This window comes from Dromaius novaehollandiae, chromosome 1 (assembly GCF_036370855.1).
Source record: "Dromaius novaehollandiae isolate bDroNov1 chromosome 1, bDroNov1.hap1, whole genome shotgun sequence".
Classification (NCBI taxonomy): Eukaryota; Metazoa; Chordata; class Aves; order Casuariiformes; family Dromaiidae; genus Dromaius; species Dromaius novaehollandiae.
Genome location: NC_088098.1, coordinates 40,893,045 through 40,906,749, shown reverse-complemented (window position 1 = coordinate 40,906,749; position 13,705 = coordinate 40,893,045). Strand labels below are relative to the sequence as shown.

At 36.1% G+C, this 13,705-nt stretch overlaps 1 protein-coding gene across 2 annotated transcripts in view; it reads right to left on the bottom strand.

Moving 5' to 3' along the window:
* PTPRQ (protein tyrosine phosphatase receptor type Q) overlaps positions 1-10,386 on the bottom strand; it is a 142,688-nt gene extending 132,302 nt beyond the window's left edge. For both annotated transcript variants that reach the window (XM_064509559.1, XM_064509562.1), the window contains exons 1-7: positions 10,272-10,386; positions 6,894-7,031; positions 6,139-6,274; positions 4,769-5,023; positions 4,042-4,259; positions 500-686; positions 78-362 (exon numbers count right to left, since the gene is read on the bottom strand). In XM_064509559.1, the coding sequence (XP_064365629.1) occupies positions 78-362; positions 500-686; positions 4,042-4,259; positions 4,769-5,023; positions 6,139-6,274; positions 6,894-7,031; positions 10,272-10,319 (1,267 nt within the window). In that variant the 5' untranslated portion in view covers positions 10,320-10,386. The remainder of the gene's footprint in view (positions 1-77; positions 363-499; positions 687-4,041; positions 4,260-4,768; positions 5,024-6,138; positions 6,275-6,893; positions 7,032-10,271) is intronic.
* Positions 10,387-13,705: the final 3,319 nt, after the last annotated feature.

Below are 13,705 nucleotides of genomic sequence, written 5' to 3'. Positions count from 1 at the left end.
AAATAACATCATCAAAGGAAAAATATGCAAAGTGAATGATTATGTGCTTATTACTACTGCTTATTTTTATAACTTACTTGTTTCCACCTTCAGAATTGGACTTATGACAGTTTGGGCCCCTTCTGGGTTCCTTGCTGCTAATAAAAATCTATAGAAGAGGCCTGGGGACAACTGGGTAACTTTTGTTTGGGTTGTATTCACAGGCAAGCTCACAATGTATGGTTTCAAATTATCAAAATAGTACTTAATTATAAGTGCAAAGTCTGATTTAAGCCAGATATCCAGATTACTCCACATAAACACAGCTTCAGTTGTCTTGACATCATGCACGCTAAATGTGACATTTCCAGGTACCGAAGGTACTGAAAAAGAACATCAAAAATGAAAAAGTCAATAAAACCATAAACAATGTTTTCTTCTGTTTTTGTATTTGTATCTTCAGAGCTGAACATATGGGAGTATATAAATAAATGGAAAAGATTTAAAAATATATAGTTACATTCATATTCACAAATATATGGCAGATGAATATAGCAGAAAAATCCTGTGAAGAAATAGTCTGGACCAGCAGGATCTCTCTGAAGAGCATAGCAGTCAGTTTCATTTTCTGGTATCATTGACAAAGATGAGATACCAGCTTTCTGAAAATAAGGAGATCCATCTGTCCACAAGAGCTGACCTTCTTCCTATATTGAAAAAAAAAGGAAAAAAACATATATTTTAACATTACATTGAGGAATTATTGAGATTTTATTCAGGGCAAGCGTATCTCCTAAACATCCAAAATTTACATCTTTCATTTATCTGAATTAATTCAATGGGAACATTTTGAATAAAAAAGTAAATATTTTAAAAATAAAATCGCCTCCCCTCCAGTTGCTATAAACTACTACATATAGTATATCATAACAAAAGCGACATACGGCTAATATAGAGTGATTGATCTTTACCAGCAATCCTTTAAAAATCATTATTAATCAAATAATCATGGGTAGATAATTTTCTAAAAATGTTATTCACTGAAAAAAACAATTTCAGACAGCTCAAAATTATTCACAAATTTGGCCTGGAGTGAAAATAACTTAGATGAAAAAAAAATTCAAGGTTAGGTTCACAATCAGACAAGGAAGTACAACCTCTTCCCTTTTCTCCCGTTAGCCAACAGCTCAGGGGTTAGGACGTTCACTCAAACCTGACTCAAAGTTTCCACCCTCCAGATACTTTCTGTTTCCTCAGCAGAGCATTATGAACTGGGAGTGTGTGTTATTTTGAAGGGCAGCCACTTGTAGAATATGCTTGCTATTCGGAGTATTGCAATACAGATCCCTCTAGTGGGAGGTGAGTTGCACTGTAGTAGCGTATACTAACATCCATAGGGGACTAAACCCAAAACTCAGCTCTGAATACATTTAAGCAGGTCTTTGGAGCACTCTCAGGAGATATAGCAGCAGAAGTCCTTTCGAGCATAGCAAATCTGCGATCCTTATAATCTCAGTGAATACTTTAACTACTGCAATGATGGAGAAAAGTTGAGGTACCACCATAATTTTAAAACTGCGATTGTTTTTCAGTTTTGTTAAAGATATTTAAAATGGTAAAAAATAATTAATTTATTTTCCATTTCTGTGAGAAAAACAAACAGAATTGTATTGGTTGGGACTAAGCCAATTTTATTCATCTGTTGAATTGAAAAACATCCAATAAAATATTATGATGTCTTTCATGTTTCTAAGACACAGAAGGAGATTTCAATAGTATAAACACTTAAGTATCTAATTCCACCTGACTTTCAGGAGGACTTGTACGCCTAGCCTATCGTTTCAAAAATACTATTTACATCAGTGCATATCTTTTTCTCATACTGGACTTCTCGAGGCAACAGAGTTAACTGCAAGTACAGGAGGCCACAGGATATTATTATGATATAAATCTCCATGTAAGAACTTGCAAAAGAAGCCTGTGTAAAGTCTTTGACTATATTTTTCACTTCCTAAATCTTAAGAACTCCACAGATGGTCAAAACAAGTAAGCAGATCACCTAAGTGCTCCACCCTTTCTTATCCAAAACACTGACCTCTAAACCAACAATCTTTCAATGTCAAGAACACCCATCAATGTCAGTAAAGTTTCAAATGCAGATAGGTATGAGAACAGGGTTAAAGAAAGAGAAACAGGAGAATACAAATGTAACAGAACTAATACTTCTCACAATATCGTTAACTTTTGCCAGTTTCACAATGTTTGGCAACTTTCCTAAGACTGCTGAAATCCTCTGAGTAGGTGACAGTCTCAACTTTCATTTCATTTCAAAGATTTGAAGTCCCTTGGGTACAGGGAGAAAACTTAAAAACAGAAATTATATTCACTAATGGTTCAAATAGAAAAGAGAAAATAAAAATAACTCATATTGTCTCATTTTTGTAAACGTTTCAAGTTTTTTAGGGTAAGTCTTATGACTTTTGAACTCCCAGGGTTTATATTGCTGTAAATACAATTTGGAGTGTGAACAAATCAACAATGATATCTATAAGGACTGCAACATATTCATACAGTACTTTAACTGTACACTATTTGAACACTAATTAAATACAAATATTTAGGAAAGAAGTGCTTTAAAAACAAGCATTTTATTATTATCCCTTGCCACTCTTAAAATAAAGTATTCATCTAGTTCATTAAACTGACTAGACTCCCACAAACTTAAAAATGCTTGTGAACATTAACATTAAGCAGTGGGCTAACAGTCAAATTCCAAATGGGTAATTAACTGCTTTCTGCGTAAGCAGAGTTTAAAAAGAAAGCAGAGTTTTAAAAGTTTTTTCAGAACTTTTCAGTCTGCAAAAATATTATGTTTGCATGGCTTTTTACACCATCTTACAAATACTACTTTATTCTTAAAAAACCAAGTTAGTTAAGATTAATGTCAGCATACCATAAAAATTACTGGAATTCTAAAATCTACAATACTGCATGTAAAATACGTACATTACAGGCACTTCTCTAAATAGAAAGCAAAACCTAGACCAATTTTTGTTTTTCCAGTTTTCATGTTATCTTACCCTGACATTGTTTGTGATGCCCTACTCAATTTTATTTAACAGAATCTGCAAAAGAGAAATTTTTCATCTATGACACGTTTACCACAGACCGCCTGCTCTTGCAAATAAAATTTACTGTAATTTTTATTGTCAGTTTTTCACAGACTTCCTTTTAAAATCAAGTTAACTTACCAAAACAATACTACAATTTAAATTTTGCAGTGCAAATTTCCCCAACATTAAATCCAACTGCAAACTTCCTTTCTATAACAAAACACCTCTGCCAAAAAACAGCAGCTTTCTCTAACTCTTCTGATGTTTATCACTAAGGAGTTTTTGCTTAGTCTAATCAAGAGAAAACTGGATCCCACAATTCTGGCAGATTGCCTCCATCTTTCTGAGATGCTTTTAATCATCTCCCTGACTGCTCCCAAATAACACAACACAGCACAGAGGCCACTGTGTGTCATTTAATACCAGCAGAGCTGGCATTAAAGAGCCCACCTATCACATATAGGAAGATAGGAAGCTTTTTACATGAAATATTCCCTCCAACCCCTTCTTCCACTGGCCTATCCAGCATCTCTACTAAACAGACCTTGCTAATCCAGAATCACTCAACATTTCAGACCTGTACCAAAACTGAAGAAGCCAACCCCCCCGTTTGATATCCATAGAAAGTAATGTACACAAGTATAAAACGAGATTTAAAATCTGGTAACACAGCACCACCTACTGGTGAAACAACATTCCAGTGATATACTAACAATGAAAACAGAAAAATTAAACAGGTAATGTATAAGCAAGTTTTTTTTCCTGCTATGCCCTGCTAAATATTTTATTTTTAAATGTGAAGAAGTAATGATTCGTCTTACAAATACTAATAACCATACAAACAACTAATTTACAGTTCAACAATTTTAATTCCAAAGAATGTGGTTGAATATACTAAAATTCTCCTGCTTCCATACACAAAATAGCAAGGAAGATCAAAAGGACTGACCTTTATGTCATTAAGACCTGTCCATAACATGATTATTTGACTGACTGTCCGGAGATAAGACAAAATGAAAGCATGTTCTTCTTCACTGCCTACGTCAAGAAGATGTGCCCCTTGTGATGACAGCTCACAGATTTGTTGAGCCCTCTTCCATGGCTTGCTCTCTTTGCTCATTTTGTAGCAGCTGCCTTGAAACGCTAGCCACCCTTGTGAACAGGCACCTACAGATTAACAAGGACAGTATTCTAAGCATATTCTGTACCATGAACAGCAGTGTTTCAGAGTCAGCTTTTTAAAAATTACACAAGCATTTAGATAATGATAGCATTTAATTAAACCACATGATTTCAAAGCCAAAACATGCACTAATCACTAATCAACCCTCTCAAAATCATGAGCGTCTTAAAAAGGTCTGGTGAACTAAAAGAATATCAACTAAAATGCACTAAAGCAGAACAACATGTACTCATCTTAAAATATCTGCACATATAAATTTGAATTCTTCTTCTCCTAAAAATATCAGTGAATATTAATTAGAAATATCCTTTCTTCATCATTAAAATTCAGTTTCTTTCAGCTTTCTAGATTGAAATGGATGTGGCTGATCCACATATATTAAAAAATTTGAACAAATGGAATACAGGCTTTTTGCAATTTATTTTTAACTCTTCTAGAAAATATGCAGCATTTTATTGCATTCATTGTGACTACAACAAACTCTACTGCATACCTGTTTCAGCTTGAACATCCAGTAATTGAGACACTTTCATAAATCCAAGGTATAATTGTTCAAATATAAGCTTAAATGTATATAAGGTGGCAGGTGTCAAATTACTCCATACAAAAAATCCAGTGTTTTTTTGTGTAATGTAAGAACTATCATTCAATGAAACTGAAACTGAAAATTCGTTGGTCACTGTACTCCAATTAAAAGACACAGTAGTAGCTGTCGCAAACATTTTGATGTCGTTGTCTGAAATTCCACCTAGCAGACCAAGAAAAAAAACAGTACTATCTTTAACACAACAGAATAATTAGCTCAAAATTTAATTGCATTAAAATATTTTTTTTTCTTTTAAGAAGTGATGAAGGATACATACAGCAGGGAAAAAATGTAGTGTCAAATCAGAAAATGTCTTACTGAGCAATCAAGAAAGTCATGCTTTTTTACTGTGATGATCTGTAAACTTATGGCTGAAGCAATCAGAGAGAAACAGAAGTGCATAGACTAAGGAGTATATAACTGTAAAGGTGTACACTTTGTTAGAATATTGGTTGAGTAATTGACATTGATCAAGTTAGTTCTACTAAGAGCATTAACATGAGTAGCATAACCACAAATTATTTCCTGTAGCCTGCTAAATGCATAGTCTGTGAGTGCTGTAACATTTGTTCAACCTATTTAATATTTTACCCAACAATGTAAATTTGTATCCAGATCCTAGACTTTTAATTCCAGAGCTACTAAGAGTGTTCAAAGTTAATACTATAGAACTACTATCAAAAGCAACTAACTGAATTAAGATTAGAAAGCTCCTTCATTTTAATAATCACTGGGACCTGTGGTACTAAACAGATCTATGGAAATAAATAATGTTTTTAGTTCAGAGGCTGGACCCACAAATTCTTATAATAAAAATGCATCCCAGTCAGTCATAACACTAAGATATTTAAGCTATTCATTAACCCCTTTTAAAGAGGGATTGTCATGAAATGGAAATAAAAAATATTTAATATTTAACTAAGACAGTATTTAAATTCTACAATTAAGACAAGCAATCACAACCCTAAGTTAATACAAAATTGCAAGGCAGTAAGTAATTTTCTTGATGGTTCTCTTATAAGTCTCTCTCAGAATCACTGCAGTACATCAAATCTTGGAATATAAAAATCTCGCAAACTTCTACATCAGTCCCATACTGTTAGTTACACTAACCAAGAGAGTTATACTAAAACTATTCCTTCTGCTCTTCATGGATGTAAACATATATTGTTGCAGAGTTTCGAAATACTTATCTCAAGATTTCAACCCACTTCTTTAATTTACAGTATCAGACTATCTGTAATTATACCAAAATATTTCTATACTATGCTACTTACGTGTCTTAAATGATTTTTCACTTAAAATTTGTCCATTTTTTATGGATTCTATTGTAATATCATACTTTTCATTTTCTTCAAGCAGAATTGTAGTACTGAGAGGTTTCCGTTCAACTTTAGAAACATTTCTTATGTTCTGCAATTTAAAAGAATTTCTGGGTATAGTGAAAGTAAGAAATAGAATTCATAAATTATTTTTAATGGTTTTTTATGGCTATCTGTCTAAATCTGCAGCACTTCAAACTTCAGCTACAGCTGAACTGCAAAATACCCAACGCATTTAAAACAGAAACTTTTAGAGATCATTTGAACCACTAACAAACCCCTTCATATTAAAATCCCCAAATTTTCCTTATGTTCCAGAACATCCTGTGCTGAAAATAAGAACACTGCCCTCCCACAGAGATCCAGGGGTAGTGTTTGTGCCTCTCCTGGAGAAGTTAGACGCCTCAATCAAACCACAGTGCAGTGAAGAACTTGCATAGTCTTAACTTTGAGCATATTTATCTATCTATTCAACAAGACAATCAAGGTTCTTTTAATTCCCATTAACTTCAGCAGGACTCTCTAAGAGTGCATATAAATGCCACAAGCTACAGAATCCAGTATCATTTCCAAACTTTCATTTGATTTATTTGATATTTTACATTAATCTCTCTTTTTTTAAACAAAACAATGCTATTAACTACTGGTATGTAGAGCTTAAACACATTCATAACTACTTAAAGCTTAGATTCATGAAACACAGGGTTTACTTTTTGACTGAAAGCCTCTGAAAGCTGGTATGTTATAATATAATAGTCTGGATCTTCTCCTTTGAGCAATTCAGTCCATTCCATCAAAACTGCTCTGGCAGGCTTTTTCACTTGATCACAGTCTAGACTTTCTGAACCCTGTAACAGAAACATACACGAATACACCTTAGCAGATAACACAGAAAATGCACCTCTCACAAAATAATTGGATTCAGTCTATATTAACTGCTCTTACCTAAAACTGGCAGACAGCATCAGTTTTTACACGGACCAATATTGCCAGTTGTAAGCCCTAGTGTGTAACACACAGAAGCTTAGTAATTTTTTACGAGTTCTACAGGTACAGGTTCTAATTTTCTTTGTTTCTGCAGAGGTGGCCAAACCATGTCAGCTGTGACCCAAACATACCCTACTAAAAAGACAGAAATCTATCATCTTTGGGGGAACAAGGTCAGAGACTTCACTTTCAGTAGAAAAACTGCAATACCATTGTTAACAGTCAGCCACAAGTTGGAGGCCTTAGTCCAATTCTCACATTATATGGTAGAGAATTTATTTTAGTGGCATCACTTCTACAACCTGTGACTATCCCAAAATAAGAAAGAGCAAGATACAAGAGGTAAAGAAATAATCTATCTTACACCTCCCTACCTATTCAAATTAGACACAGCAATAAAAACTTCTTACAGAGTTTCAACTTCTTACACAGATCAATTCATTCTAGACACAAATATTTTGTATTTTTGACACTATCTTTTTAATGGTTATATCTGCCTTTTTGTGACTTTGGCTCAGCTCTTCAGAGAAACAGGTTCCTTCTATGCTTCAGTTTCATTTGGAACCAAAAACTTAGGAGTTGCTTCTAACAGCGTTCAAATCGGAATCACACCTCTAAAATGCAGACAAATTTAGGCCTGCAGTGCCAATCCCTATCACATAACAGTTACTAAAGATCTCAGCTCTTTATGTGTTTTTAGTTCCATTTTCATTTTCTTTATGATTAAGGAGACAAATAAAATCTTCCCATCACTTACTAATGAAATCAAGATACAGTTAAAAAAAAAAAAAGAAAGCATGAACTAATAAGAACCCTTCCACTCTAAAGCAAAAGTTAGGATTTTTATTTTCATATTATTCTATGATGTCCTTTAACACAATTTATTATACACACAAAAAAAAAAACATAAAAAGCAAAAACATTCAGCTCTTTTCCATTTCCATTTGTTAATAAGACATACCCTGGAACCGAGTTTGTTTTAAAGTAACTTCCTGTATCTAATGACAAACTACCATAACTATGAATCTATCAAGTTCTTACTGTCCTGAGTATAGCTAATACTTTCTAAGGAGGTATATGCCACTTCTTGGGAGCCCCTAAACTGACATATTACACTAATATTTATGGCAGAAGTGTTTAACGGTATTAGATGCTTCCAGGAAGAATAACAGGCTTTTAATAGATGCTAGAGCTGTCATGCATTCTCTGAAAATAATCTAGTGAAGATGACGCAATTCAAAGGGCAGGAAACTCCACTTTTAAAGATAATAAAAAAAATATAATTGCTAATAATTGAAAAGTTAGCCATTTAAAATAATTTCCCACTATCAGCAATGTTATATGCCATTTTACTCTATGTAAATGCATGCAAAATGTATAAATACAGACTTAAAAACAAGAGCAAAATTTGCAAGCGTATATAGAAATTTTACCTTACTTACATGTAGTAATTTTACATATGATGAAAGGGATTTAGAAAGGGAAAAAGGGATTTATATATGACTTTAGAAAGTCCCTTTTTCATGCCAACAACTTGCCAATACTTTTTAGGCCCTTACCCAAGCCTTGCTGAAACTAAAAAAAAAAAAAAAAAAACAAAAAAACTTAAATTGACCAAAAAGAGCTAAGGTTCAAATCCATCTCCAGGTTAGCTACATACTAGCCAGCAGAGTTAAACAAGCCTCTTCCTAAACTACAAACATTTATTCACTTCTGCTACAGACTACTGCTTCTCAACATATAACTATGTAAGCTTCCAACTTGAAAAAGACACGTGAGAGGAAACATAATAGAGGTCTATAAAATCTTCAGCAGCCCAGAAGAACTGGGCACAGATTGATTGTTCATTCTCTCTTTCAGTACAAGAACCGGGAAGGATCAAACAAAGCTGGTAGGATTCAGGTTCAAAGCAAACAAAAAGAGTTCTTCACAAAATTGAGAGCTGATCTGTGGAACGCCTTGCCAAAGGAGTTCTACAAGTTTAAAAGTTTATATGTGCTTCAGAGGACAAGCTCACAGACAAAAACTCCACTAAAGCTCACTAAATACACAAAAACTACGTCTGCCTCAAGAAGTCCTTAACCTGAAAATGGTGCAAAACTGGGACAGACAGAATTCTCGTATTCTCTGTGCTGCTCTTACAGTCCTCCCCACCCAAGGATCTGCTTTTGGCCACTGCTAGGGCTATGATACTGGACTAGCTGATTATGCAATCTGACCCATTACAGCCATTCTTAAGAGTCAGGCACTCCTAGCTACTCTGCTACTGCCAGGAAACTTCCCTGACTAATGTGGATCCGACTGCTGCATTACAGATTGCACAAAAAACCACTAGCTGTCAAACTCAAAATTGGCTATGGCCACTGGATACTATTTGGATACTCCTGAGAAATATAGCAGGCTGCTGAGTACCAAAAGGCATTTCACCATGGCTCTCTTCTGCAAAGGAACACAAGAGTATCTGCACGATTAATTGCCAGAACACTGAAATCACCTTTGCTACAAAACACGTTAGGTTAAAAATAAGGAATATGTATACAAAACATAAATATACATAAGTACAGATAATACTATTGCAAAGTGTATTAAAAAAATAAGATGAAAAACTGCTAAGTTCATATGTGTTTGATACTTTCAATACCACTCAAACCCAAAGGGCTGATCCACACAGGACAGCTTCAGATCAGAAGGCAAAATACTGTCCACATAAGTAACTTCCAAAAGGAGAGGTCAGAGTATACTGCTGGGTACTGGAATAATCTTAAATTTCCAGTATCATAATACATTTCTCTGCAGTGTGAAAATGGTGACAACTTACAAAGCAGTATCAGCCAGCTAAGGGCTTAAAGATGGTGAGATCTGTTACTTTTTCTGGGGAACAACATTAATCCAGAAGCAGCAGATAATAAAGCAGATCAAGGATCTCAAGAGAGCTTCCAACAATTTAAATACAAGGAAGACTGGGAATGCTCAGTAACACACAATGACAGCTCCTTATGAATGTCAGAAAGACAAAAAAGCAGTCCAAACCATGAACCATAAATTTCTAACATTTGGCTAGAGTATCTGTCCACCTTTAAAAAAGGGAATATCCCTCTTACCTGAAATATGTATTTTAACAAAAGCAGAAGAAGAATTGCCTGATCCATAGAGAAAGAAATATTACAGTTCCAGAGCTTGTTTTGTGTTTGAATCACAACAGCTTCAAAACAAAAGTGTGTTGGAGTATTTAAGACACCACGAGAGAAAACTAACATGCATATTTATACTTGATGTAGACATACCCGCAGCCAATAGTGTGCCCTAGAACTGTTTCTTCACTCTGGCCCTTCCTCCTCCAAGGCCTGATGTAAAGTCTAGCTGTCCCTTAGCGTCAGTGAACTCTGGATGTGCCTGCTGTTCCCTAGTCAATAAAAAACCCTCAGTGGCAAGAATGTCAGAGGCTTTTTATTTGACCAATGATTCAGGATCACTGAAACCAATGTAAGTGCGTACGTTTACCTCAGCAGATTTCAGATACTCTGCACAGTACAAGTTTCTGCCAAGTTGCCCCTTCATCAGTGGTCCACATAAGCTTGTTACCCTTACAACAGTGTTCAGTGGAAATACTGAGCACACCTGCATAGCCTATTAATAGATTTTGTTTCTAGGAAATGCATAATTCTATGCATATTAATAAGCTATAAATGCTTTTACATTGATGTCTGAAAGTACCAAAAGGAATAAAAACATGTGAGCATTATAAATTCATGACAATTTCTGTTAAATTTGTTCACCAAAAGACAGATACCTGCTAGTATGTCACTGGGAATTACATAAAACTGTTTGTGGAAACTACAAAATTTTACTTCTAAAGATAAAAGCAGAGCCCATACATTTCTTAATTCACACACCACCTTCTGATTAGATGACACTTAAAATTTCTGATTAGTAACCCTAACACACAACTTCCACGAGAAATTTTAGAACACCATGAAAACGGGAGCGCTGCAGGCGGAATAAAGAAATGCCACCGTTTTCTCCCAGCAGTTCTTCACGATTGCAGACCCCAAACCACGAGCGCACCACAGACGCTTTAAAATACTCTCCACCTAACGACAGCATACTGAGGAAGCATTAGGGCCAGCGCGCCGTTACACGGCTTAAAGCCACCGGAGTAAGTGGGGGCCTCCTGCGGCGGGAGGCGGCAGCCATCCCTCAAGCGCCCTCCCCGCGGGGGGGGGTAACGGCTCGGCGGCAAGGGCTCCGCGGCGGGTAACGGCTGCGCGCGCCGCCGCCGCCGCGCGCTGCACAGCAGCGAGGCAAGGGCCGGGCGCAGGCGGCGCCATGCCGGAGCGGAGCCTGCCGCCCCCGTTCCCCCAGACCAGGGCCCTGTCCGCCCCCGAGTGGCGCGTTACCCTGAGGGAGAGCTCGGCGTCCTCCCTCTCTCCTTGGGCGCTGGCGCTTTGCCCTTGTTTCCCGCTCCCTGATGGGCAGCGACGCCCTCGGGTCCCTGCGGCTTCGCCCTGGAGGCTGATGGCGGCTGTAATAGAACGATTCCAACTAATGAACTCAATTACTCGATTTTAGGGTTGTATTATCCTACTGGGATTGAATGTGAGCCTGTTTCAAATTCATGACAAGCAGATGTTCATATATATATATATATATATATATATATAATTTAAAAAACCTTCTAGAGCAATGTGTTTGGGGCTTTTTAAAATAAATCTGTACAAAATAAGAAAGTTGCTCCCCAGAATACTGGCTTTGACTTGCTTTAAGAGAATACTTTCCAGTTAGGCATAATGGATTTGCAAAGTGTATCTGTGAAAAAATCTTAGCAACAAATATAATCAAAGCAACTAGCAGAAATTACTGCCTTGTATCTTTAAACTAGCTAGACTCAGTAGACATTTTTAAATTCTAAATTTTATGTGAAAAAGGCTAAATCAGACCACTTTGGAGTAAAGTTGATTTCAGAACCCATACAGTTGCTCCTTGACATTACACAAGTTTCCTACACCATCCTAACCATAATAAAAAAGCGAGATTAGCCCTAGAGGAGAAAGAGACATTGGAGCCCTGTTGCAGCTGGAGTCACTGGGAAGATCCTCATTAACCTCCTTGGGGCAGAATTAGGCTCCGACTCTTCTTACCAAGCTGTTAGCCTCTGCACAAAGATTTTGAGCAAGGTTGCCAGTGCAAGCATCTATAAACAAAGTATAGACAACACGAGGACTGACGGTCAAGAATAAACAGCACTAGGACCGCTAATTTATCTTACCATACGGCTGCTTGAACATTTGCTCAGACAAAAACTGCTGGTGACATCAGCCCTTGGCCAGATTTGAAGCAGTGATTCAGGAATAAACTCACAATATACTTCCCAGTGCCCTAACCTTTCCCAAAATCAAGATTCTTAATAGAAATTTAATTTTCCTGTGTGTCCTCTGAAATTAAATCAGTTTAATAAGCTGATAAACATTGTTTATAAATTATCTCCAGACAAAGTAATCACAGAACAAAAATTAGCACCGTTGTATATATGCATCATAAAAATTAGCAACACTCATGACGTTCTTAATAGTGTATTTTTTTAGGTGCTGTCGACATGTAATATAATTAATATATTATTTTTGTCTGGAGAGAGTTTATTTTTCTTCAGTGGGTTGTTCCCTATTTTTCTAAAAGCTGTATGCAACTGAAATTTGCATTATGGAATGAGGAATACGATTTTTAGTTGGACTTTATTTAGAACTTAAAATAAACAACCAAGCTGAATCTCAGCAGTAAACTACCATTTTTGAGCTTTTACATTACTCAAGTTCTCTCTCTCAAACAGGAAAACCATAGAAACTCAGAAGTTGCTGTGATGCTCTCAAAACATTGAGCCAGTCTTTCTCTGAGAAATGCGCGCACACACACACAATGCACTAGTAGCACCAGAATGCTATTTTAACTACACATGCGCCAAGTAAGCTGCTGCATATTCGGCTATTTTACAAAGCGCCACAAACTTGGGTTTTTTTTCAGAGCACTTCTGTAATCACCAAGCACAAAAGAAGGCTTTATTAAAGGATTGATTTTTCAGACAACAGCAGGAGTCTTTTTTAACTTCATTAAATTCTGTAGCACATTCCACCTTAGTCAAAGGAACACTCCCCAAAACATAACCATTTTCTTTTTATTCAGCATTTCTAGGGATTAAGTTTTAACATCATTCACTACTGGCTTACCCCAGAATACAAAACCAGTAGAAAAGAAGCTCTTTAAGTTCCCTCCATTCTCCATCCAAAAACTGCTTGTGAAAGTAGAAACTACATGTGTAAAAGATTTTTTTCAGATTATCTCCTTTGAGTAATATTCTCTTCTCTCTGATCTTAAGGAATCTTTTACCACTGATTTCAGTAGACTTATGACCACCTCAATGGTCTATATGTAGAATTACTCTTGGAAACAGGCAAAAAAAGCAGTTCGAAAATGGTCAGTACGTAGCTGTGAAGAATTAGTACATGAATCATATTTGCAGTTGCTGGAGTTCATTGTTCTCCAG